This window comes from Lissotriton vulgaris, chromosome 10 (genome assembly GCF_964263255.1).
Source record: "Lissotriton vulgaris chromosome 10, aLisVul1.2, whole genome shotgun sequence".
Classification (NCBI taxonomy): Eukaryota; Metazoa; Chordata; class Amphibia; order Caudata; family Salamandridae; genus Lissotriton; species Lissotriton vulgaris.
Genome location: NC_141698.1, coordinates 20,788,562 through 20,815,854, shown reverse-complemented (window position 1 = coordinate 20,815,854; position 27,293 = coordinate 20,788,562). Strand labels below are relative to the sequence as shown.

The 27,293-nt window shown below is 49.0% G+C and overlaps 1 protein-coding gene across 1 annotated transcript; it reads right to left on the bottom strand.

Moving 5' to 3' along the window:
* Window positions 1-1,400: 1,400 nt before the first annotated feature.
* Window positions 1,401-3,068, bottom strand: LOC147684359 (uncharacterized). The gene has a single exon (XM_086942307.1). It carries the CDS (start codon window positions 3,066-3,068, stop codon window positions 1,401-1,403), a length of 1,668 nt encoding a protein of 555 aa, XP_086798433.1.
* Window positions 3,069-27,293: the final 24,225 nt, after the last annotated feature.

Sequence of the window (27,293 nt, the reverse complement as noted above, 5' to 3'; positions counted from 1 at the left end):
ATTGTGAGTCAGGGCCCAACTCCAAATCTCTTGTGCTTGCTGCGACAACCGGGCTGATCTTGTGCCTCCCTGCTTGTTTAGATAATGCATGCAGGTGGTGTTGTCTGTCCGAATCAAAACTGTGGCGCCTTCTAGGGTCGCTTGAAAGGACTTCAGGGCTAGAAAGATGGCATGCAATTCTAGCCTGTTTATGTGCCATCTCATTTGGATCTTGTTCCATTTTCCGCTGACCGTCATGCCTTGGAGGTGTGCACCCCAGCCTGTCATCGAAGCGTCCGTCGTTACTATGAACCTGGGCACTTCCGTGAGGAAAGAGCATCCCACTTGTATGTTGGATCCTTGACTCCACCATTGAATCGCTTCTCTCATTCGAGGTGTTATTTGAATGATATCCTCGAAGGACCCGACACCTGTATCCACTGGCGACTGAGCTCCTCTTGCAAGGGCCTCATCTGAAGACGACAGTTGGGGGTGAGAAGAATACAGGAAGAAATCATCCCGATGAAGGACTTGAACATGTGCACTGAAACACACTTTTTTAATAACAGTGCCGCAGCCAACCGTTGTATCTTTTCCTGTCTTTCCTTTGAGATAAATACTTGGGCGAGCTTGGTGTCCAGAGTCGCTCCCAAGAAAGTCTTTCTCCTTGCTGGCGTGAGGTGCGATTTCTCGAAGTTCACTGAGAAACCCAGGCTTTGCATCAGTGACAGAGTTGTTTGAATGTGAGCTTGCACCATGTCGAAAGAACTGGCCTTGATAAGGCAATCGTCTAGATATGGATATATCTGTATCGACTGCAACCGAAGGTGGGCTGCCACCGGGGCCAGTACCTTCGTGAACACTCTGGGGGCTGAGCGCAGTCCAAATGGAAGAACTTTGAACTGGAAGTCCCTGCCAGCCACTCTGAACCTTAGAAACTTCCGGTGCCTGGGAAAAATTGGTACGTGGAAGTATGCATCCTGAAGGTCGAGTGTTGCCATATACTCTCCCGCCGAAAGAAATAGGAGGATTTCTTGAAGTGTCAGCATCCTGAATGACAGCTTTTTGAGGAATTTGTTTAGGGCAGGCAGGTCGAGGATGGGACGCCATTCTCCGACTTCTTGCGAATAAGGAAAAATCTTGAGTAGAAGCCTTTTCCTTTCTGATGATGAGGTACCCTTTCTATTGCTCCCTTCCGAATCATAGTGTTGATCTGGGCAAACAGCTCCTTGAGATGTGTTGGAGGCGGTCCTCTTGGGGGGCAATTTGGGGGAGTTTTTACGAATTCCAAAATGTGACCTCTGGCTACCACATTTAGAACCCATTTGTCTGTGGTAATTTTGGACCAATTTAAGTAATTTTGGGATATTTTTCCTCCAATTTGGTTCGGGTTGGGACAAAGTGGCAGCAGGATACGTTCCTCACTTCTTATTGTCTCTTCCTCGATAGTTAGATTTTCCTCGAGACTGAGAGAAATATCCTTTTCTCTGTCCGTAAGCCTGTTGACGATATGGCTGGTATCTTTGGTTTCCCTGGGCGGAATTATAGGAGCGCTGTTGGTTAAAGCCTCCTCTATTAGAGAAATTCCCTCTTCCTCTTGCTCCACGAAAGGAAGACTTCCTGTATTGTAAAGTGCCCAGCGAACGTGCTGTCTCAGTATCCTTTTTGATGGCTTCTAGAGCATCGTCAACATGCTTTCCAAACAAGTATTCTCCATCAAATGCCATATCTATAATCCTTGTTTGGACCTCCTGCCGAAAGGATGTTGCCTTCAACCATCCTTGCCTCCTGAGAACAGCTGCACCCGCTAGTTGACGAAATCCTGTGGCAGCAACGTCCACTGCAGCATCAATCATCTCAGACGAGACGCACTCTCCTTCCTGAAGGATCTTCTTTGCTTCAGCCCGATCTGGCTCGGGGAGTTTGTCCACATACGGCGAGATGTCAGACCACATCTGCCTATCGTATCTCCCTAATATGGCTAGAGAGTTTGCGGCTCTAATGGTTGTAGCTGCAATTGTAGAAACCTTTTTCCCGATAGAATCTAGACGCCTCCCGTCCTTGTCAGGCGGAACAGAGACCTGAGATGTTGGGTTAGACGACCTCTTTTGCGCTACTTGCGCCACCACAGAGTCTGCTTTCGCTTGTCCAATGAGGCACGCGGGAGATGAATTTGGCGCCCTATATTTCTTATCCACTCTCGGGAGCACTGCTGGCAAAGAATTTGGCTTGGACATGATCTTCAGTCCTTCCTTCCATATGAATTCTATGATTGGTATGGTCCAACTCTGTTTTTGTGGTGTAGACTTGAAGTCGTACAAGAAGCAGTCTTCTTGTTTTGACTCCATAGTTATCATGAACCTCTTCGTTGCTCTATCCATGATCTTGTGGAATGAGGCAATGTCCACAGGAGGTGGCTCAGATGTAGTAGGTTCTGCTGGAGAGGGCGTGTTTGCATTATAATCCTCATACTCCGACGATTCTGACCTATTGTCTAATTCTCCTTCTTCTTGCTCCTCATGATCTGAATATTCTTCATCTCCTGTTTGAGGAGCTGTGACTTGTGACACAGACAATGCTGGACGTCCTTCCTCCAACGTCACAGAAACCACTGGCTGTGTCTGCTTAGAAAGCGGCGTCGCTATTTTAGGTCTTGGCGTAGATAGCTGCGAGTCACCTGACTCTGAAGGTGGGAAACGCCTATAATAGTCACTGAGCATGTACTGTAAATTGCGAAACAATTCCTCAGGCATCTGCATGCCGGGAGCAGGCCTGTCCTCATGTGACAGAGGCTCTGTTTCATGCATTTCTTCCTCCATATCATCCTGAACCTTAATTTGGAGGTCAGATGGGCTTCTGGCTGCTCCAAAGTTTTCATCTTCATAGGATCCTTCCTCATCCGAATCCAAAAGTTTCTCTGGTACTACTAGCGTAGAAGGAATCGCCTCATTAGTAGCCCTTTTCTTCAACAGCGTAGCTGTAGTTGCAGGTGAAGTTAACGGAATCCCCGATGACTGTGCTGACCAGACTTGTAAGGTAGTGCAGCTTGACAGAGGTGGCGTCGATGGGATCTCCGTTTGCTGTTGCATTGGTTGCCTCGTCGACGGGACCGTCGTCGATGGTATCTTCGTTGACGTAGATTTTGTCGTCGACGAGGGTTTCTTCGTTGACGAGGTCGTCGACGGTAACATCGTCGACGGGGACGGCGTCGAGGTCGTCGACGGTAGCTTCGTCGACGTGGATTTCATCGTCGACGTGGATTTCATCGTCGACGGTAACGTCGTCGGCACAATTTTCTTCGTCGACGGGGAGCCCACCGTCGACATCATAATAGTTGACGAAGAGCTCGTCAACGGTACCTTAGCCGTCGTCGACGGGACTATCGTCGACGACGAGATAGGCCTGATCTGCACATGAACCAGCGTAGGCGATGAGGCCGAAGACATCACTAGAGTAGGCTTCGGAGAAGAGAAAGTCATAGTGCAGGTGGTAGACGTGGCCACATGAGAGGAAACACAGTCCTTTTTTGACGTTGAAATTGTCAAAGGTGGCAACTGAGGAGGCACAGACTTTGAAGATTTCTTGAGAACTGCAGATTTCCCAGACTTCTTAGAGGGCGTACTATCCATTCTACCAGGTGGGAGAGTCTTTTTTGAATCACTAGGCCCAGAAGTATCCAAAGAGGATTGGGCCTTCTTCGCCACCTTCGCCCTTGGAGATGAAACTTCAGTTTCAGCCTTCCTCTTATTAGAAATTAATGAAGAACCAGAGGCAATGCTTCCTACCTCAGACAAAGGGTCCTCCTTGTCCTTGAGTCTGTTAAGCCACAACAGCAGTCGTCCTTCTCTGTCCCTGATGGTCTTAGGGGGGAAGGTCCGGCAGATCTTGCACTCCTTTGCCTTATGGTCAGGATAAAGGCAATATAAACATTTTTTGTGGGGATCTTCTTTGAATAGCCTTTGCTTCCCACAAGAATCACAGGCCCTGAACAGGGATTTAGAAGTAGACATTGTGAAAAAAAACTTGAAGAAACTAAGTAATCTAGAAGAAAACTGAGCAGAGCTCAGGGAGACTCCCTTCACACGACGTGTGGTAGAAAATCTGAGAGCCTGAGCCTCTGGGGAGAACATTCTAGTGGGTGCTGTCGCCTGATTGGCTGCAGTTTGGACTAAGACATAATGACTAGGATAGTCACGATTGTGAAGGTTTTTTCTACTGTAGTTGGTGCTACTTTACTTCCTGGTTGGGTATTTCTGATATTTGCTATATGTATTATGGCATTTTATTGCTTTTATATATACCGTGGGACTCCCACTCCGACGACGGGGAATGATTCAGGCATGTGAATCTATGAAAGACACCCCTAATACTGGAGAACATATGTTTGATAAATGTAGAGGAGTGTGTTTTGTCTTTCTATCCGGCGGGGTAGTCGGAAACATGTTGGGGTGGAGCCTACAGATCGAGGCATGGACCACCAAACTCTCTGGTGTAGGGTGTTGCAGGACAAAGGCTGGGTATCCAGGGCCAGGACTGTGTCTATTCAATATCTGTCTATTGACTGGTGGGCAAAATCCTTGCTTCACCCAGGTGCCCAGCAGTGTGTTGGTTAAGGCCTTGTTAAAAGGCTGGAGGGGTTCCTGCGAGATCTGCCCAGGCTGCAGTACCTCTAGTAGGACATTTGCCTTGACATCAGTGGTGGGTAGTTGTAGATCTAGGACCTCTGCTGCTCTCAATATGAGCATGGAAAAGGAGGCCAAATCTGTTGCTGGACCAGGAGTAGATAAATGAAGGCCAGTGTCAGAAGTATCCAGGCCACCGGCATCTTGAAGGTTCAAAAGTTGATTCTTATCATCATAAATTGTGAATTATTGTCATCATCGGGGTCAGGCAGTCTATAGTGTAAAGGATACCTCTATGAACCTGAATAAGCTAAGGGGTGAAGAGGTTGAACTTTGGTGGAGGACAGAGGGGGGTTCTCTTCCGGACAATTCACTACCCCTCTGGAAACATCAATCCTGGGGGCTCTGGCATCAATAGTGTCACCACTAGGGGTATCATTCTTTTCAGTAGGGCTATCCTGGACTGGGGCTGTGGGACACAGTCAGCATCAGGGACTAATCCACCGGCGGTAGACCAACTGGAAGCCCCCTCTGATATTTAAGGCCCAAAGTTGCTCCAGAGGTACCTGGTGGAGTACTGAAAAACCACAGCATACCCCTCTAAAGATCTGGATTTGCTGCAGGATTGCCGATGGACTCAGGAACTCGGCTTGCATCAGTATCAGAGCCAGGATCGGTTCCCGAGGTCAGAGACTGAGTCTGTGTCTAGGAAGCAGCCTGGGAGTCACATGACTCCTCATGGCAGAAGTGGTGGGATGAATGGGAGCTGTGTTTTTACTTCTTTTGTTTCTTCTTCATAGACTTACCCGATGATTTCAGTATGGAGGAAGAGCACTCACAACTACCTCGGGAAGGAAAATGCATCAGTGTCCTCAACTTCGATCAGGACAACTTTCAAGCCTTTTGGCAATGTTCTGCGATGTAGAGTTTGGTTTCATGGTCCCAGATGGCCTTTGGATTCACCCATGCACATATGTCACACAAAGCCAAGTCGTGTGAGGAGCCCAAGCACCAGAGACAGACCTCATGGAGGTCAGTCACAGACATTTGTTTGTGGAAATCCTTACAAGGTTTGAACCCTGTTGCTTTTGAAAGAGACATGTCCCTTGCACACAGGAAAAAGTTAGAAAATGTTGTCTGTCAAGTCTGACAGAATTTGAGGTCGTGAGCTCTGGGTCTGCGTCAGAAGGTGAGGAAAGAAAGGAATTGACGTTAGCGCGAGGAGGTGGTAATTACGGAGGGGGCCCCGACATCACTTTCGGGGTGTGACCGATCTGACACGGAGCTGCATGATATCACATACCGACGTGTGAGGGTATTGCTGAAGAAACGTTTCCTGATCAAGTCTGGAGTCAAGTGGTATGAACAAGGTGAGGGATCCAGGGTTAGAAGTATCCATCAGAAAGTGTTCTTTTCCCTTTCCGTCCATCAAATGTTCCCCAGATGACATTCGGCTGGAGAACACAGGAATCTGGACAGCGCAATACATGCACTAGCAGGGATGGACTGATATCTCCACAATGGTCTCTGGGGGCTTTTGACAAAGGAATTTTTGATCTGTTTATGAACTGGTCTTGTACACAGCATCTATCTTGCCCCAACCGAAGAAGCCTCATAAAGCTTTGTTCAGGGACATGTTTATCTAACAAGGATAGGAGCATATAGCCTTAGAGCCCGACGTAGGGGGCTCTACCAGCCATTAAATACCCAACAAGGGAGCATAGAGAGCTCTAAGGCTATTAGAACATTCCGCCCCAAGGGGACAGAATGTGTTGAAATCCCCTCTGGCTCCACTATGTTTACCACAACAGCTGTGAACAAACATTGGAATGTTGATGCTCCAGGTTCTACCAGCCATTAGAGCCCAGCGCACTGTATTGTCTTCAATGGAGCGCTCAACATTCCAATGTTCTAATTATGTTTGAGTGCTGAGGATGAGTTTCATTCCACAGATGCTGTTGTTGCAGCAGCAAAGATTGGCTCACTCTTCGCTCCTGCAGAAACGTACAAGAAATGCAAATCCCTCCTCATCCAGCCCACCCACACCGGTGCCATTCTGTAATTCAGGTTTACTTTCATCTCCTTGCACTGCCATCATTTTAACATGCAAAGCTGTAAAGATGCATCGGAACCTGAAGTAGTCACAAGTTCTTTATTATGAGACAACACACCTATGCTTGATTGCTAGGGAATCGCCAAGCTCAACTCACATACAGGTGTCAACTGTCAAACAGAACATACAGCTGTCAACATTCCAACTGATCTAAACCAATGACGCGCGGGGAAGGCAAGCGCGAGCCAGGGTAATGGAAATAGAAGAGAGATAAAGAAACAACAACAGCTTGTGTTATGTTTCATTGCAGCACCCCTGCAAAGTGTGTCGGCGGCAGTCATAATGATAGAGCAGAAAGCGACATCCCAACTCCATCGTACCCACACTCTACGACAGTCTAATGTTCTGTGTTCAGCCGGGGACCATTCGGTCTAGTGACGGAGATACAAATATGTTTTCAGTTTTCGTTTCTCCTGTGTTTTGGCTCGTGACATTGAGTGAGATCTTTCACATACGTCTTCATAAATCTCACTGGCATAAGCGCTGACTGCTACGTTCGGAGTGTAACCTGCAAGCAGCAGTGGCTCCTCCACTAAGGTAGAGGAGTGTCGCCCCACTGCTTTAAAACAGTGCAGAGGAAAAAGAAAATGAGAATAACCAAACGTGTTATCATTTTCTTTTTCACTTCCTAGGGCTGGTCAGAGCAGGGGCCAGAGGGGAGTGGTTTGCCTACTCAAAGTGCGCAGGAATGTTTGACTGGCTGTCTTGGCCCGGCCAAACATTCATGCGCACTTTGCATGTACCCCACCAGGCTGCACAGGCTCCCTATCCCCGTCTGAGCGTGAACCACGATGCTCAGACCAAGCACAACGCTGCAATGCAACATTGTGATTGGCTTAGGGGAACCAATCCGTTGTGATTGGCTTGGGTATCCAGGTGCTTGACCTGCGTCGAGGGGACTGGAGAGGCTGCAGAGAGGCGGTGGCAGGTGGCGCGAGCATCTGGTACGTTTTATTATTTTTTGTTAATATTTTTATTTTTTACCCCATTCCACTACGCACACCTACCCTCGCCCCCCTCCCTGCCGATCCATACCTGCCGCCTCTGCCTGTGTTTCAGAGTTCTGCACCATCAACTAAGGCGTTCATCCTCCCATGGTCACTGAAATAAGCTTTAGCTTATACTAGCTGATAACTGCCTACAACAATGTTCCCTGTAAAGCGCACAGAATTAAGAGCGCAGCGAATGAAACTGCTATATAAAGAGCACGTTTTTATTACAGTAAATGAATGAGTCATTCTCTCCACAGTGAAAGGCAGGATTCTTGTGCTTCCTGCCAACATATTTTTAACTACGGTCAAAGAAAGAACAACAAAACGCTTCCCTCAACTCATCAACAGGCACCCAGTTATTCTTTCCAATGGCTGATGTGTTTACTGGAGACATTCACCACGTAAAGAGCGTAGTACAAAAGAAACATTGGCAAAGCCAATAGTTATCACCTATGGCACCTATTATCTTTGCCAATTGCTTTTGGTGATGCTGTACAGCATCATCAAAAACAAGCATTGGCAAAGCCATTAGGTCTCGTCCTCCTCTATGCAAGATCTATTGGAATTGTTAATGTTCTTTAGACATGTTGCACACCAGTGTGGCTGCTGTTTAGCAAGGGTAAAAGTGAGTTGGGTAGATTGGAATGAAGTGCTGTAGACTGACGTGGAGTGGGGTTGATTGGGGTAGAGTGGAATGGGGTAGACTGGAGTGTAGAGAGCTAGATTGGGGTAGAGTGGAATGAGGTCGATTAGGATAGAGTGGGGTAGATTGGATTAGGTTAGAGTGGAGTGGAATAGATTGGACTGGAGTGGGGTCGTTTGGGGTAGAGTGGGGTATATTGGGATACACTGTAGTAGAATGGAGTGCAATAGGGTATATTGGGTGGATTAGAATGGGACAGATTTGAATGGGGAGTTATAGATTGTAGTGGAGGTGCGTAGATTGGACTGGGATAGAGTGGAGTAGACTGGTGTGGAGTGGGGTGGATTGGAGTTGAGTGGGGAGATTAGATGGGATCATGGCTGATTGGGGTAGAGTGAAGTGGAGTTGGGTAGATTGTAGTGGAGTGGTGAGAGCGGGGTAGATTGGAGTGGGGTAGATTCGGGTGGAGTAGGGTAGATTTGAGTAAAGTAGGGTAGATTAGAGTGGGGTGGTGTGGGACAGATTGGGGTAAGTGGAGTGGGATGGACTGGAGTAGGGCAAACTGGAGTGGAGTGGGTTGATTGAGTGAGGTGAGGTGGTGTAGATTGGAGTGGAGTGGGATAGACTGGGGTAGAGTAGAGTGGGATAGGCTGGTTAGAGTGGAGTAGAGAGTGGTCAATTTGAATGCAGGGGTATGGGGTAGTTAGGAGTGGGGTAGATTGAAGTGGGGTGGATTTGAAAAAGGGTAGATTGGAGTAGGGTGGGATGGGGTAGATTGGGTTGGCATGTGGTAGACTTGGGTAGATTGGAGTGGAATGAAGTGGATTGGAGTAGAGTAGATTGGGGTAGTTTGTAGTGGAGTGGGGTAGATTAGAGTGGGGTAGATTGGAGAAGGGTATATTGCAGTGGAGGGGGTAGAATAGAGTGAAGTGGTATAGACTGAGCAGAGCATGGTAGATTGTAGTGGAGTGGGGTAGATTGTAGTGGAGTGGGGCAGATTGAAGTGGAATGGGGTAGATTGGCGTGTAATTTGGTAGATTGGAGTGGAATGGGGTAGATTGGATTGGATTTGTGTAGATTAGAGTGGAGTGAATTGGGGTAGATTCGAGTGGAGTGGGGTAGAATGGAGTGGAAGGGAGTACAGCGGGGTACATTGGAGGTGAGTGGAATAGGTTGTGTGGGTGGTGTGGAGAGGAGAGACAGAGTGGTGTGGTGTGTCCTTGAGTGGCATATCATAGATTGTCTTAGAGTGGAGTGTTGCAGAATTTGAGTGATACGGCATGGAGTATCAGAGTGGAGGGTCATACAGTGGAGTAGAGTGTTGTAGAGTGGATTGGTGTGAAGTATACATGGTGTGATAGCGTACTGCCATTACAAGCAACATATTTTCAAGTAAAATGACGATTCATTTGCACAGACTTTCAGTTTTACTGAGGACAAACGATAATGTGTGGAAGTGTCACCATCTAGTGTATTGATGTGTTTTTATCGTATTCAAATATGTTTCAACCACACTTCAGCATTACAAAGAAATGTGCTTAATTTGTACTTTCCTGATTCGGATATATTCTGAAATACCAGCACTATTTATTTACAGAAAAGCAGCCTTTCCTTTTACAGCAAGATTGTCACAAATTCTCTCACCTTGAAGCCAGAGAAAGAAAAGTAAACACCAAGCTTCCTCCAAAGATACAGTCTGACAGTTGACCTCTGTCTGTAAATGCATAGCAATGTCACAAGATAAAAACAAGATTTTAAGGCCTGTTTACATAAAGCGAGCCCTGTGGAAGAATACAGTAAATAGAGTATGTTCCACAGGGGAGACGGAAAGCGTTGAATGCACCATTGCACTTTTTTGAAGCCATGTGGGTATCATATGAAGTTTAAAATGTTGCTTATGCCTCCTTTAATTTTGATAGGAGACGCTGACCTTCAAACATAAATACCAATGTAAAAAATAATATAATGTGAAGCCGGTAAACAGGCATGATGTAGTCATATTGTTTCCAAAATTCCCTCAGGTAAGCAACAAAACAAGTGGCAGGTTCACTAACTCAATCACTGCGATTCGATATATGGTTCAAAGTGGGGTTGGCGTATTTCACTTTTCTGGATGTTGACTTACCCCTGCATGAGTCTCAGTGGAGATGAGTAAGTGCCCCAGTGAACACTTCCGGGTGACGCACTAATTGAACCGTTATTTCCGGACCCAGGTCAAACAATAAACACATTTAACCAATGGACCAAACACAGGCAGTGATGCTTTAAAAGCACACAGAGGGGCAGCAGGGCAGAGAAAGAAACAATGCCCCAATTACCCCTGCCATGGACTCCAAGGCAGGCCTCTTTTTGGTGCAAAGTCGACCTATGCTTGCAGACATGTGGCCAGTGTCCTGGGCAAGCTGCTCAGGTTTCTATTACAACTCAAGGAGGGTTAGATTTCTGGTCAGCCAGCCTCCCCTCCGTGCAGAAGGACCCCTGTCATGGACCATCATCCTGGGTCGAACACTACAATCCTGATTGCAGCTCAGAATGTGTGCCACGGACTAATTCCTGCTACATGAATGCTCCACAGAGCCCTGCCCGATGCTCTTGTCCCCACTGCCATAAGCTTGCTCACTGGTGGCAGCCCCAATGAGGCAATGCCAAATAGTGGGGCCTCTTGCAGAAGGTGAAGAGTGCACATGATGCTTCTGGAGCAGCGTAATGTTGGCTACACCCTTTCACGTTTTGACTATGCCATATATATGTACATGTAGTACCATTTATTTGTGTGCTTTACTATCATTAACGAAAAGTGATGCACTTGATCAGATACTGAAGGTGCATTTGCTATATAATCCTGACATTTACATGAGTGTGCACTCTAATGATACCCTATGTGTCACCAAATTGCAGCTCGCGCATATATAGGCAGATGTGTGGTTTGATATTGTTAACTCTTATATCATCATGTATTCATTTGAATAAGTATCATGCATTTGTTTTATAACCATATATATATCTAAAACCATGTATTTAAACATGTATTGAAGTGTTTTGCTCTGTTAACTTGACCAAGGGCCTTAAGCATTTTGGATTCCAATGTTTAACCTTCAACGTAAACGTTGCTCAGGATGCAGTTTTTAGGTCTCGCCTAGGCAGAGTGCATGTGCTGCTCTAGGAGATGACCTTTCGGAATCGGTCTTCACTTTTCACAAATTTGTGCATGCCAGGGCATCCACCTTGCGAGTGCGAGCAGCGGAGCGCAGGGGCCATCTGTCTGTAATTAGAGTGGCCGCGCTTGTTGTTGAACGGGGCTCCAGCCGCCTCACAGCAGAGCCAGGCCTCAGAGCTGGGGGCACTGCTGACTGTGCTTGCCCTGCTCCTCGCAGCTGCTCCACCTAATCGAACATTATGGACCGTAGGAATAAATAGTAAATGCTGCTTAGCAGATCTAAGTGCATTAACAGGACTGGTTCTGATTTTCACAGCACTAGTTTTGCTTTCTATTTCGTCTCTCTCGGCTCGCTCTTCCACCCCCACCTCATTCTTGAGGCTCTCTCAGGCAGTTCCACATAACAATTCCTGAATTCCTTCTGCTGCTCAGCTAAGCTGTGTTTCAGGATGACAGCTTCCAGGGCGCTGAGTCTCAGCCCTCCCACGGCCGGGAAGCGATCACTTCTCCTTCAGTATAGTTATACAAGCCAGGCTGCAAAAGCAATTTGGAAAGTTCACACCTTCTTCTGGTTGAAAATACCTGCGAAGAACTTGTTTCTACAGAGGCAGATAAATATATGTTTAGTTAATTACCAAGGTGATCTGCGCTATGTATAGGATCTGTGCTGGTGGTGGTGAATGCTTTTACTTTAAAGCGGGGTTTCCATAAGGAAGGATTGGCCGGGAACGCGCTTATCGGCTAAATTACCCCCACGGAGCCTCTTTAAAATGCAGCGAAACGGGCACCAAAGCTGTAAAGCAACTGAGCAGTGCTAAAGGTCCAAGCTCATCAATCAAGGCAAACAGTACCTCTCCAACAGCCCCATTGGAGCAAATACGGTGGGAACATTTTCACTGACTTGGGCGTGGCTTAGAAACACAAGCTAAAATCTGTAATTAGAATAGTGTGCCACCCGACTTGTATTTTGCGGTCTCTGTCATTGCATCCAGATATATGATACAACAGGTAACATTACACCTACAAGTCAGCACTATTGACTTTGCCAACGATGCCCGAAGCATTAAGAGTTAGGAAACAGTGAGACGTAAGCGACGAAGTGTTGAAGCTACAGGCTTGTGGTTCATACCGCAGAGGCGTGTAGGAAGGATGTCAAGCAAAATCTGCATTTACTTTGATTTCAGGAATATGAAACACAATGTAGTTGTGGATCATCACCTCCTCTCAAACAAACAGAGGGGCAACACTTCTGAAAAGGCAGCAGTATTTTCAACTGAATTAATCATCCACATACCATTACGTCACACTCCATCTAAACTCATGAAAGTACTTAGCATTCATTACTTCTGTGGTTAATTTGGCAGGACACTGAATAACCTGCTGTCAGAGGCAGCAAGATTTCAAAAGCCATGTATAACCTGTTTGGGAAGCTTACAGGAATGGAATGTTTCTGGGAAGATACTCAGGTGTATGTAAGGAATGTGTTAAAGCTTGGCAATTTACTAAGGCAGAAATAGATAGTTATAAGGAAGGAAAACAAATGACAGAAAATGTATTTTCAGTACTTTTAGACAGTTCTCAAAATATAGAGGTGCCAAGGACAATGGCTTATCTAGTGAAAGCAACCACAGAACATGTTTTGCTAAATTTAGGAAAAGATATTTAGCACACATTTTGAAAAGTTTTGCCATTTCCACCACAAACAAGAGGAAGTGAAGGAAGGGTGCTAAGTTTGTACAGATAAATTGCACTAGGAAATTTAAAGAACTAAAACATTTGAGACACTCCTTATATCATTTTTTTAGTAAAATACTTTTAATTATTGATATGGATGCACATGTTCATGGCTTTGGTGTATCTTGAAGCTGAGAAAAATGGCACAAAAGCATCCGTTTTGTTTTTCAAGTTCTTATTAGAGGAAAGTCTTAGTCTAGAATCAACAAGCATTGGCATAGCCAATAGGTCTCTTTTTTGGGACCTTATAAGTATTTAGTTATGCAGCACAATATCCTTGGTGCAACAACATCAACCGTTGCATGGAGAAACACTTATAAGGTCCCTAAGGCGAGACCTATTGGCTATGCCAATGCTTGTGTCTTCTTCTTGCAGGTGCGTTCATATGATCTCATAGTTAGTGAAAGGCACATTGGGTATGAGACAGGTGAGACTTGGGAGGAGAACTTTTGACAAGGACGAGAGGAGCTAACGAACAAACAGAGAACCACTGTTCATGCTGTATCTGGAGACAGGGGAAATCTAAGGACATTCTGACGATATTCGGCCCAGAAGATAGGAATGTCGAGTCGTGCCCCGAAACAGTTCCCAGGATGCTTGTTTTCGGTCAAGGGAGGGCCTGGCATTTTGAGCTGGACTGTACCAATAGGGAGCAGGGTTGAGACTTATTTGCATATGGCTGGGTCCAAACTGGGGTGGCGTGGTGACCGAAAAAACGATGGATTAAACCCAGATCTGTGACTGGGGGTGAATGTTTTGCTGTTCAGCATTCCGTCAATTATCTGTTATTTTTGCTTTTGTTGTCCTAAATGGGAAGGGTATGCCCAGATGGGGGTCCAATGCTCACTGTGCCACTGGATTCAAGTTAACCTGGCTGATAAGAGGTGATATCTCAAAATTGGTTCCGGTATGCTTGTTTGAGGTCCAGGGAGAACAGGGCCTGGCAGTTCGGGCTGGACTGTTCCCAAGGGGTGCAAGGTCAAGACGGATTTGCATATGGTTGGGTCCAAACTGGGGTGGCGTTGTGAGAAAAAAAATGATGGATGAAACCCAAGCTGTGACTGGGGGTGAATGTTAGATTTGTTCAGCATTCCGTCCATCATCTGTTCTTTTTGCTCCAGAAAGAAAAGGAAGCGACGCATGGTAAAACCTGTCCACTCAAAAGGCAACAAAGAATAGTGACAATGATGGCAACGAATGGTATGCAATGAGCGGGTTCCAAGTCCATTATTGAACACAAGAGTCTCACAACCGAGAACACATGCTTACGCAGGCTCAACCTAAAAATAGAGCGAATACATGACCAATACAGGTCGTCGGGTCATTTCACTGACGTGTGCATGTGTGAAGATGCAAGAGCGACCAGCAGAATGACGGAACACCTTTTGCTTTATTTTTTTGTTTACCGATCCTATGTCTTTTAAATGTGACGGTGCCAATAAAAAGGAAAATGGGTGTTTAGGGGGCAGTGGGTGGGATGGTCGAGCAGGAGGGGAAAAGGAACACAGGCGGGAGAGAGCAGCAGAGGGGGAGGGAGAGTAGCACACCATGGAGTAAAAACATTGAGCAGTAGGGGGATGTGGAAGAGAAGCACACAGTAGGCAAAAGCATGGAACATAAGGGTTCGGGGAGAAGCATACAAGAGAGAGAGCAGAACGGTGGTGGAGCAGCAGTAAATGTGTGGAAGACCAACACAGACCCTGTTCAACATTTACATTCATCCGCTGGCCTTGTTGGATAAAACTTGTAATTTACATTTGGTATCATATGCAGATGATACTGGTCTTTTCCTGTACCAAGGATTCCAGCCAGGACGTGGTCGAATTCAGGGAGGATCTGGCAGCCATATCGGGCTGGATGGAGGCAAATTGTCTTAGACTAAATTCATCTAAAACTGAGATCCTCCTACTAGGTAGAGACTCTCATCTCTGGGGCAACAATTGGTGGCAGCCGCAGTTGGGTACTACTCCAGTGCCCAAGCCTCGGTAAAAAGCCTCGGCATTCGGTTGGACAACGCCCTCTCTTTTGAAGAGCACGCCAAGTCTGTGGCAAAGACCTGCTTCGGCATTCGTGTAGTCTCAAACCCACACGCGCCAGCTGGTTGTACACGCCACAATCCTAGTTAGGTTGGATTACTGTAACAGCCTCTTGCTCGGTGCTAATAAATCTGTGACCAATAGGCTCCAAGGCACCATGAACGCAGCAGCTCGCACCTTATTTGCAGAGCCTACGTATAGCTCGGTTTCAGGTGTGCTGCGTCGAATCTACTGGCTGCCCGTTGAGCAAAGAATATGGTTCAAAGCACTCTGTGCTACTCATAAAATACTGGTGGGCCCCGGCCCGTTGATTTTCAGTGACCTAGGCCACCTCTATATTGCTTCCCGTGCTCTGCGGATCTACACCTGATGCGGGTGCTACGATTCCGTAGAGTCAGAGGACAGTCATGCAAAGTTTTAGCACCTACTCTATGGGACTCGATGCCTCTCTCTATTAGGATAATCTCCAATCATTTGGAGTTCAGAAAGGCAGTAAAGACATGGCTGTTTCAGTAGCAGAATCATTACATTCACCTTCTCTCCGACTTTTAGTGCTGGGACGTCCCTTTGCTGGGACAGCCATGCGCTCTACAAATCGCCTAACAGTGTAAGTGCGGAGGACACTAGAGGTGAGGGCAGACGAGGGAGACACATGCAAAGAACATGCACTCTTGTGGAGTGATCAACTAAAAAAAAAATAAGTTCCCTAAAGGTGAGCAGTGGAAGTACACAGATAAAGAGGATATGTTTCAGGGGAGGGCTAAACACAAGATGGGCAAGAAAAGCCATTAAATATGAAGCAAGGAAATTAAAGTGACAATAAAGCAAATCAATAATAAGCAATGAGCGGGCTAATAAGCCCCTTTACGTTCTCTGTAAGCCCACAATAGGTCTTATTCAACCAGACAGCTTTCGCTGGTTGGTATGCTCGGCCAAAAAAAGAAATAGAAACTGGTAGGCAGTTTCCTTAGGAAGTTGAAAGCAGCGACAGTGGACGTCACAATGCATTAACCGTCTCCTATTTCTCGGTGCCTTTATGCTTGCCTTTTTTTTGTGACTCAAAATTTGCGTTGTACTATTTCCAATGTACAACAGTGTATTTCACACTGTTAGTGATCCCCAATGGGGTCGCAAATTGAGAGGCTCATGAATATTATTGAGCCTCTCGCAATTTGCGACCCCATTGGGAATGGCAGGCCCTGCCAAGTATGGTGGCTTGCTGGGCTCAGCAGACCACCATTATTGGGACTACTTATAAATAAAGCAGCTTTTTGGTAATGCAGCCCGTTTTCCTTAAAATAAAATGGGATGCATTTAAAAAAATATATATATTTGGGGGGCGTGGCTAAGATGGCAGCGTGAGCAGACGTTCTGCTCCAGGGGGTCCCGCGGACGGCCTTCACGAGCAACGGCTTATGGGCCGTCATAGCCACAGTCGGTCCAGACTCTGGTGCGTTCCTATCCCGGAATCAAGGGAGGCTGCTGAGAGCTGACAAGCAAGGTGCTTTTAGGCTGTGAGGAGGACGGAGCCTCTGGGCAGCCCGAGGAGACTGGTGAGGCCTGGGCTCGTGGCGGGCGGCTGTGAGCACGGCCGGGCTGCTTTGCAACTACCTGGGCCGGGGAGCCCGTGTGCCGCGGACGGAGCGGACTGTGGCATTCACAGTGGGTGCGGGTGGGTGCCCCCCCACCGGTGATTGACGATCGAAGAAAGTAAGGAACCTGGAGCGGCTGGGCTGACGAAGCGGAGGACCTGTGGAGCATCTTGCTGCTGAAGAGGACCTGCGGGGTGCCGGGACTGGCGCAACGCCACAGCTTCTCCCCCCGCGGCGATATGGCGAGTGGTGGTTCCCGGCGGCTGGCGCTGGAACTGTGAGGTGGGGACTGCCATTTTAGGACGATCCCGCAGTGGTCGAACGGCGGCGGAGGTGAGCGTGGGCCCCGGCGGAACTGCCAGTAAGGGGGTAGACTGGACTTGCTATGCCTGGGGGGAGGCCAGACCCCGCCGGGAGGATGGACAGATCGGCTGGCATCAGGGCGTTTGCGAGGCCCGGGGTGCCGACCTGCAGAGGCCCGCGGAGCGGACTGGTTGGTGGGGCCGAGATCGGGTGAGAAAGCAGGCCGCAGAAGCTGGTAACGGTGAGTGGCATGGAGCGTGGCTGGAGGCTCTGTGCCGCGGCAGTGACTGGGGTGCCGGCATGGGCCTGACGGTGTGCAGCGGAGGGGAGCGGAGCGGCTGAAGGGGACACGGTTGGCCTTGGACAGTGTGGTGGTGATGGAAGCCTGGCCCTGGAGTCTATTTTAGGAGTGGCGGCGGCTGCTGGTGACAGGAGGGCGGCGCAGACGTGGCGGGTCCCGGAGGAGAGCCTGGAGGCGCTGCCGGTGAGTGTGGGGCCGCATGGCAGGGAGCCCCTTGTGACAGAGACTGCCCAGTGGATCATTGGTGCGGACGGACTCAGTGAGCCTGGTGGTGGTGGGCCGTTGCCAGAGGGGGCGGCCGGACTTGAATAGGTGCAGGGAGAGGCAACCAGCAGCGTGGTGTTGGGCAGTGGCGGAGCCGAGGGTGCCAGATCCGGCGAGACTGCGATGACTAGAGGACCGGGCAGAAGCTGTTCACTCCCCGTGCCTGCTGGAGAGTCGCTGAAGAATACCGCCCCAGAGGGCCTGGTGCCCGTCCTTGGGGGTCACTTGATGGGCAGGAACTGATGATTGTGAAGTGCGGGACCCTCTGTGCTCTACTTGTGTAGTTCCAGGGTGGGCTATGTCCTCCTCCAGAAACAGGAAGGACAGGACAATCAAAGACTTATTTGTTAAGGCGCAGATCGGAGACAATGACCTCTACCGCGGTGGCTGGTACCTCCGGGCGGGGGCCCAGCAAGGAAGACGGAGCTGAGCCCATCACCAAGGCATTTCTGGAGTCCATGTTCACCGCTCTCCGGGATGACATCCACACCCTCAAGCAAGAATTTATCTCGGAGATTCACGAAGTCCGCCGGGAAATGGATGGAATTGGTGAGAGTGTTGCTGATCTGGAGGGTAAGAGTGATGGACGGGACACCAAAATAGCGGCCTTGGAGCAGGAGATACTCTGAATCCATGGTCAACAAGTAGATCTTCAAACCCATGTCGAGGACCTGGAAAATAGGTCCCGGCGCCACAACATTCGCATTAGGGGAGTGCAAATGGGTGAGGACTCGAAGGACCTGTTTGCCTACGCCAGGGAGCTCTTTAACCACATACTGGTCCGACCCCTAGAGACTGAGCTGCGACTGGACCGCGTGCACAGGGTCGGTCCCCCGAGGGCCCAACGGCTTCCCCACCGGACATACTAGTCTGTGTCCATGACTATCGCACCAAAGAAGCCATCCTACAGAAGGCGCGACAGATGCAACCTCTGCAGTTTTGAGGACAGTCCCCAGTCCTCTACCAGGACTTATCCGCCCTGACCTTGCAGAACAGGAGGTCGTTCAGGCCTATCACTGCACACCTGCTGCAACATAATATCGCCTATAGCTGGGGCCACCTGTTTAGACTAGTATTCCACATGGACAACAAACTGTACCAGCTACGTTCGTTGTCGGAGGCCAGTAGATTGCTAGGCGTGAAACTGCCGGAATCGGAGGGAGAGGAGGAAGATTCCCAAGAAGAGGTCGAGGATTCCAAACCCTGATGGCGTCTACAGGGCCGCAGGCAGCGCATCCGGAGGCCCAGCGCGGCGGAGATCATGGAGGGGAGTAAGTCGGCGCTGGAGTCAGTTTCTGCAGAATCACCCAACACCCCGCATGGTTGACCATTGACTCTGTAGCAGACCGATTGTTTGATTTGTTACAGCCTAGGCCGTTGGTGGGAGAGAGGGGGCTCTCATGTTGGTGATGTACCCGGATACCTTTCACTAATCAACCATGGTTGATGGACTGGATGTTTCTGATCTATTGTGTTTTTTTATTGTGTTTAGCAGTTTGGGAATGGGTGGGGGTAGGGGGAGGGTGTACAGTGCTCCACGCCTGAACCTTTCTTAGCTCTAGAATAGCCTCCCATGCCCGAGTTGTCGCGCTCCCTTTGGTGGTCCATTACTCTGGTGAAGCCGCTTATGATCCCCTGGGGGTAAGCTATATCCTGGTACCTCCTGGTCATGCCTGCTGCTACTCTCAGGATCCTCACCCTCAATGTGAGGGGTCTTAATAATCTGGTGAAGCGCAGGGCGATACTGTCGTGCTTAGAGCACGCACAAGCAGACATCTGTTTGCTCCAGGAAACTCATTTGCCGGTGCGCGACTGTCACAGGCTCCGGTCCCGTAGATTTCCGACCCAATTCTTCTCTTCCTGTTCTACGAAAACAGCTAGAGTGGCAATACTGGTGGTGCAGCGATTCAAGGGGGAGGTACTACACAAAGGTGCTGAGCTTAAGGGACGGCTGTTGACTTATCGCTTTGCTCTGGGTGGAATGACCTTTACAGTTGGCTCCATGTATGCCCCGAACGAGGACCAGAAGAAGTTCCTACACGCTGCACTGATCGTAACATCATCTTGGGGGGCGACCTGAGCTTAGTGTTCGACAACCTTTTAGATAGATTCTGTCAGCGCACGCACCAGGTAGGGGCGATCTCTACAGAAAGACGGAAGAGACTGAGCGATTTAGACCTGCATGTCCTCTGGTGTAGTTTTCATCCCTCGTACAGGGAATATTCCTATTACTCGAATGCACATAAGACTTATGCACGACTAGATCACCTGCTGGGTTCAGCACCAATGTGAGCGCTTGCGACCACTGTTGAAATGGGGGTGGCCTCCCTGTCTGATCATCCCCCAGTTCCCGCCACTTTTACTCTCCCTCAGGATACTCTGTTTCATAGAGCTGACATTTTTAAACACATACAGGCCACCATAACTGATTACCTCTCACATAATGCGAACTCTGAGACCTCTCTGGCAACACAATGGGCTGCACTGAAGGCTGTAGTTAGAGGGGAATTCATTGCGCTCTCGACGGCGGACAATAGACAGCGCCAACGTAAACGCTAGGAACTCACTCAACGCGTCCGTGAATTAGAACACATGCACCTGAGGATGGGGGCCCGAGGGTATGGCGACAACTCAAGGCCATGCGCCTGCAATTGACTGCACTTGACCAGGATAGAGCAGAGTACGCGGCCTTGAGACTTAGGCATGCTTATTATACTGGGGGGGACAGGTGTGGGAGACTGTTGGCTAATAGGTTGAGGGAGGCTCGTCAGCAACAAGGGGTTAGGGAGATCGTTAGGCCGGATGGAACCAGAACATCGGAAAATGCTGGAATAGCGGAAACGTTCTGCGACTTTTATGCCGCCTTGTATACGGAGGATCCCCTGTCCTCTCTGACGGCGGCCCAGGCCGAGCAACTTGACAGAAATATCCAAAAAGAGGAGGTCATAGCTGCCATCTCCCGCCTCAAGTTTGCGAAAGCGCCGGGGCCGGACGAGTTCCCCGCTATTTTCTACAAGAAGTTCTGTACGGTGCTGGCCCCCCTCCTTACTCATTTGTTCAATTCCTTTGCTGAACTGGGTGCGATTCCAGCTGATCTTCTAGGGGCTTCTATTGCAGTGATCCTTAAACCTGGGAAGGATAAGACGACATATGGGGCATACTGCCTGATATCCCTCCTTAATGTTGACCTTAAACTGTACACAGGGATCTTGGCCGCCCGTCTCTCTCCCCTCATGCCAGGTCTCATGGAGCCAGATCAGGCGGGTTTTATACCTGAACGCCAGACGTCAGATAAAACCAAGCGGATTCTTCATCTAATCGAAAAGGCCGGCCGGGTGCCCGGGGAGTATATGATGTTGGCTATAGACGGCGAAAAGGCGTTTGACCGCGTTCATTGGCCCTATTTAGAGCGAGTGTTAGAGAGGGTGGAGATGCGGGAGAAGTTCCGTACTTTCATTTTTAATTGTTACAAATTCCCGACAGCGACGGTCAGAGTAAATGGGTGTACCTCTTCCAGTTTCCGTATTGGCAGGGGTACGAGGCAGGGGTGTCCATTGTCACCCCTCCTCTTCGCCCTCTATATGGAGCCTTTGGCCCAGAAAATACGACAGAATCCGTCTGTTGAGGGGATCAGGTTTGGGGCCTACATCCACAAAATAAGCTTATATGCGGATGATGTGCTGATCTCCCTTGCTAGCCCGCGGACAGCACTCCCTGCCTGTTTGGCGGACTTCGACACTTTCACCAGGGTGGCCGTATTCAAGGTGAATACGGATAAGTCCATGGCTTTGAACCTCTCGCAGTCCCCTCCCACCCGGGAGCACTTGCAGAGTTCACTTCCCGTGCAGTGGGCGACGGACACTCTTCTGTACCTGGGACTACAGCTGGCCCCTTCCCTTTCTGTCATGGCCACTACCAACTATGCCATCCTCCGCGGGAAAATCCATTGTGAGATCGGACGGTGGAAGCACTATCCTCTTTCCTGGTTAGGGAGAAACGCGGCAGTTAAGATGACGATTTTGCCACAGATACTCTATCTCTTCCGTGCTCTCCCTCTCCGCCCGCCGGGCGGGTGGATTTGGCAGACGCAGTCTGACCTGGCCCAGTTTATCTGGAATGGTAGGAAGCCGAGAATGCGCAGTACGCTAACGACACTCTCTCCGGAGATGGGGAGACTGAGAGTTCCCGATCTCAAGGTGTATTATCAGGCGGCACAACTACAATACCTGGTCGAGTGGAGCAGATGGGAATCTGAAAAGCATTGGCTGTTCGAGGACCAGGTGGTTGCGGCAAGGATGTTACAGGAAATCCCCTTTCTGCACAACTCTCACAGAACCCCCAACTTGTATGCCTCTCACATGACAAGAGTCCCTCTTGAAGTGTGGGACGCTACTAACATCAAACATGATTTTACGACTTTCCCGTCTCCCCTCACCCCGTTGGTCGACAATCCGGACTTTACACCGGGGGTTGTGGACACGGCCTTCGCGCACTGGAAATCGGCCGGTTGCCGGTTCTTGTATCACGTATATGGCCCTGAGGGTATTTTGCCCTTTCCCCAGTTTAGACAGGAGTTCGGGTTCCTGGAATCTGAGAGATTACAATACTTACAGGTGCGGCATTTGGCGTTGCAACCGCAGGTCCGCAGCTGCGCAGACAGGCACCTCTCAGCTTATGAGCGATGGCTTATCGCTCGTACGTCAGACCCCAAACTAATCTCCGACCTCTACAAGATGATGCAGGCCACTCTGACATACACACACAACCCCAGCAGGGAACGTTGGGAGAGAGAGCTGGGTAGAACACTAACTCGGAAAGAATGGGAGGGGATATATCATAGGGCCCGACACTCTGCGTACCACACGGGGCTCACGGAGACATTCACAAAAGTGGTGACGCATTGGTATTACACCCTGGAGAGGCTGCTTGAGATGGTCCGTGACCGAGACACTGTGTGCTGGCGTGGCTGTGGCCAGGTAGGCAACCTGGTGCACTTATTGTGGGAATGCGCGCATATCCAACCTTACTGGGCTCAAGTGCTGGATGAGGTAGACAAACACTTCGAGACAGAAGTCCCTCGCTTCCCGGCTTACGTACTATTAGGCCTCCCCAATCCCCTGACCTACCCATTGAAGTCCCATAGGGGCAGACTGATGGCCATTGCATTAGGCTCGGCAATGCAAAACATCCTAGTGCATTGGCGCACGCCCGCAGTTCCCTCCTTTGTGGGTTGGTTACATCGCCTGTGGCAGGTGCTGGGGACGGAGAAGTTGTTGCTTACTATGGCGGGTGAGGGTTCTAAATTTGATGATTTGTGGCAACCATTTCTGTCTATCCTATCCTCCGAATTTAGAGAAATCACATGTCCCAGATATTTGAGATTGTTACGCCTCACGGAGCCACAGAAGGCGAATGGTAGGGGGGACCCTGGAGATTTAGCGTGATTCGGGAGGAGAGTAGGGGGATTGCTGGACGACATGGGGCACTGAACGAGGGTGGGGGGAGGGCAATGTTTGGTTATTTTTCTTTTTCCTTTTTCTTGTTTTCTTCCAATGTTGGTATCTCATATCTCTGATTGAGAGGCTAGGCTTCAGCCTTGTGGTGCTGGTCAGTTGTACTGCTTGGATCTTAATTGATGATACCTGAATGTAAATGGAAGTATGTCCGTGTTTAAACTCAATAAAAAAATGTAAACCATAAAAATAAAAATTTGAAAATTTTCGTTTCATTTTTTTAAGGGAAGGGAGCGATCCTTGGGACCACTGCCTGCCTAAAAAATATTTTCCCCTGCATTTGCAAATGGGAAGGGGTCCCCTGAGGACCCCTTCCCTTTCGCGAGTGCATCATCACCCTCTTGTAGAGGGTGATAATTTGCAAGTGTTTTGGGCCCACAATTGCAGACGCAAAACATTCTTACATAGGGTTGCATTCGCTATTAGGAAGGGAACGCCCCTTCCTGATAGTGAGTCGCAAAAAATTGTGACTCGCAAAATAGGGTTTGTACATTCCCCATGCTGTTTTTGCATAAGCAAACGGGTTCGCAAACCAGTTTGCGCATGCAAATATTGTCGCACATCTGGCCCTAAGTGATTTGCCTAGAATCACAGGATGTGGAGTCGACCTCGAGGCTCGAACCTTAGTTTCCCACCTCCAAGGTCGGCAGTCTAGCCGTGAGACCACATCCTCTCCCCTTTAACCAGGTACATTGCTCAGCTGCCTTTTGGCTAGGTTTGCACTACTGAAATACTATGTACATGCATACACATACCACTCTGAGCCTTCTAAGCTCTGAAGTGGAGGCATGCTAGAGGTGGCAGAGGTGGAGGCAAGGGGAATGAAGCAGTGAAGCATTTGCCACAGGAGTTGATGTTCCACTCACTGACAGCCGTGGGGAAGGGGGTAGGTACTACTGCTCATCTGACATCAAAAGGGGCACATTCCCATTGGTTAAATGGGACGCTGTCCGATCGCCATAAGTTGTAAAGGGGACCCTGTTCACCCTCCGCTCTCGCTATGCATTCCTCGATGCTGCACAAGTGTGCACATTAAACACATTTGCAGGTGATTCCAGTTTTTTGTGCTACATGTGGATTTCGTCTTGCACCAATGGCCTTTCCACATTCTTTTTCATAGTTTTCAAGTTGCTTCACACCTTCAGTCTTCACTTACATGGTAGCACATTCACTTCGAACCGGACTACGTCCAACCAGAAATGCGTTACTTACCTGTAACTGCAGTTATCCAGTATTAGTGTCTTTCATAGATTCACATGCCTGAATCATTCCCCGTCGTCGAGACGGGAGCCTCCGGTATATAAAAAAGTAATGTCCTATAGACATACATATAAAGGAATAGGCCTAAGGATCTCACCTTAGTGTCCTATCTACGCCTTATGTAAGAAGGACCAAAACAGAGTAGGCCCAAGGGTCCCACCTTGGTAGCCTATCTGTGTCCTTTTGTAAAAAGGACCAAAGTAAAGTGAACCAACCAATCAGCTACCACCTCCTTCTAGAACCTTCCTGTCAGGAGCCTCAGTCTCTCAGATTTTCGTACGCACCAAGCTAGTTAGGCGCAAACTTGTTAGAGAGATAGGTGAGTCCTTCCAGGGGAGGCGGGAGGGTGCATGTGAATCTATGAAAGACACTAATACTGGATAACTGCAGTTACAGGTAAGTAACGCATTTCTTATCCAGTATTTGGGTGTCTTTCATAGATTCACATGCCTGAATCAGAGTAGCAAGCAATACATTATGCACATTCTGTGATGGTACATCATATATGAGTCTGTAGATAATACATATCACGCGACTGCAAACCACCAACATGCAATGTCATGTAGATTCTAGGAAAAAGAAATGTGCATACCAGTAAAGGATGGAGGGATGTAAGAAGGCTCACCTCACTGGAACAGATGGCGAAGCACTGCTCTGCCCACTGCCGCATCCTTCGTCAGCTCAGTATCCAAGCAGTAGTGCCTGGTGAAGGTGTGCGGGGACTTCCAGGTCGCCGCTCTACAGATGTCCAGTACCGGCACTCCAGCAAATAGTGCCGCAGACGTGGACATGGCTCTTGTCGAATGAGCTTTGACTCGTGTTTCCAAAGGCCGTCCGGCCTTGTCGTGGCAAAAGGTGATCGCTGAAGAAATCCACCTTGAAATACTTTGTTTCGTCAGGGGCATACCTTTCCTTGGTCTACTAAAGGCAATGAAGAGCTGAGATGACTTTCTGAAGTGTTGTGTCCTGTCGATGTAGAATTTGAGACATCTCTTCAGATCTAATGAGTGCAGGGTTCTTTCAGCTGCAGTAGTTGGGTTTGGAAAGAACGACTTGAGCACCACTGGTTCGTTAAGGTGGAAGTCCGAGGGGACTTTCGGTATAAAGCGGGGGTTAGTTCGTAGAATGACCCTGTCCTCTCTGAATTGCAAAAAAGGATCTTGGATTGAGAGAGCCTGCAGTTCACTTCCCTTCTGGCAGAGGTTAGGGCCAGGAGGAGGGCCGTTTTCCATGAAAGGAATTTGATGTCCGCTTTATGGATGGGTTCGAAAGGGTGCTTCATTAATTGGTGAAGGACCACGTTGAGGTGCCACGACGGAGGGATTGGTCTTGGTCGTGGAAAGGATCTGAATAGACCTTTAAGGAATTGTTTTATAAGTCTGTCCGCCCACAGGGATGGACCCTTGGAAGTTCTTGTGAACCTGGATATCGCTGCTAGATGTACTTTGATGGATGCATGTGCAAGGCCTGATTGCGCTAGATGCAGTAAATATGGTAGCAGCTGCTGTGGAGTGATATGGAAGGGGTGCAGACCTTCCGCCACACACCAAACACAGAACCGTTTCCATTTTAGTGAGTAGGTCTTATTAGTGCTGTCCGCTCTAGCCTTTGCAAGGACGTCTCTACACTCCTGCGGGATGTTTAGGTGGCTGAATTCGCGGTATACAGGAGCCAGGCTGACAACTTCAGAGGGCTCAGGTTCGGGTGGAGAACCTGCCCTTGGGACATTGTGAGCAGGGCTGGATGTTGGTGTAGGCGAAGAGGTGGCCGGGCAGAAAGGCGATGAAGTTCCGTGAACCAGTGCTGCCTCGGCCAGGATGGGGCGATGAGGATCAGAGTGCAGGGCTCCGACTTCATCTTCCTGAGGACCCTGGGTATCAGTGGAAATGGCGGAAAGGTGTAGGCAAACACGTTCCGCCATGCGATGGAAAATGCATTCCCGAGGGTTCCTGGTTGCGAAGCTTGGGCATTTGGCGTTCTCTCTGGTGGCAAAAAAGTCTATCTGCGGGGTTCCCCACTCCGCGAAGATATATTCCAGCACCTCCATATCCAATTCCCATTTGTGGGATGGTGACCTCTCTCTGCTCAGGGCGTCCGCCAAGACGTTGCCCTTGCCCGGGACGTATTCGGCTTTTAGCGTTATTCCATGCTCCAGAAGCCAATTCCGGACTCTCTGCGATTCTCGAGAGAGTGAAAGTGATCGCGCCCCCCCCTGTTTGTTTAGGTAGTGCATCGTCGTGGTGTTGTCTGTCCTGACGAGCACTGGGGAGTTTCGGATGCGTGGAAGGAACGCTTGGAGAGCTAGAAAGACCGCTCTTAGCTCCAGTAGATTGATGGGAGTTTGGATTCCTGTGACGTCCACTTGCCATTGATCTGGAGTTCTTGGAGGACCGCTCCCCAGCCTTCTAGGGATGCGTCCGTTGTTATGACGTGTGGTTCCGCTGGAAGCAGGAACGGTAGTCCCTGTGACAGGTGTCTGGGCAACCTCCACCACTGTAAGTGGTTGACCATAGCTCGTGTGACATGTATGCGGTCCTCGAAAGATCCCGCAGCTTGTGTCCATTGCCTCGTTAGTTCCTCCTGGAGAGGGCGCATTTTGAGACGGCAGTGGGGAATGAGCATAATGCATGAGGACATCATGCCGAGGAGGGACTTGAAGGTGCGGACCGGTAGAGTCTTTCTCAATGCCACTAACGTGGCCAAGGAGATGAGTTTGGTCTTTCTCTCCGGAGAGGGGAAAGCTCTTGCGCGTTCCGTGTCCAGAGTCGCTCCAAGAAAAGTGAT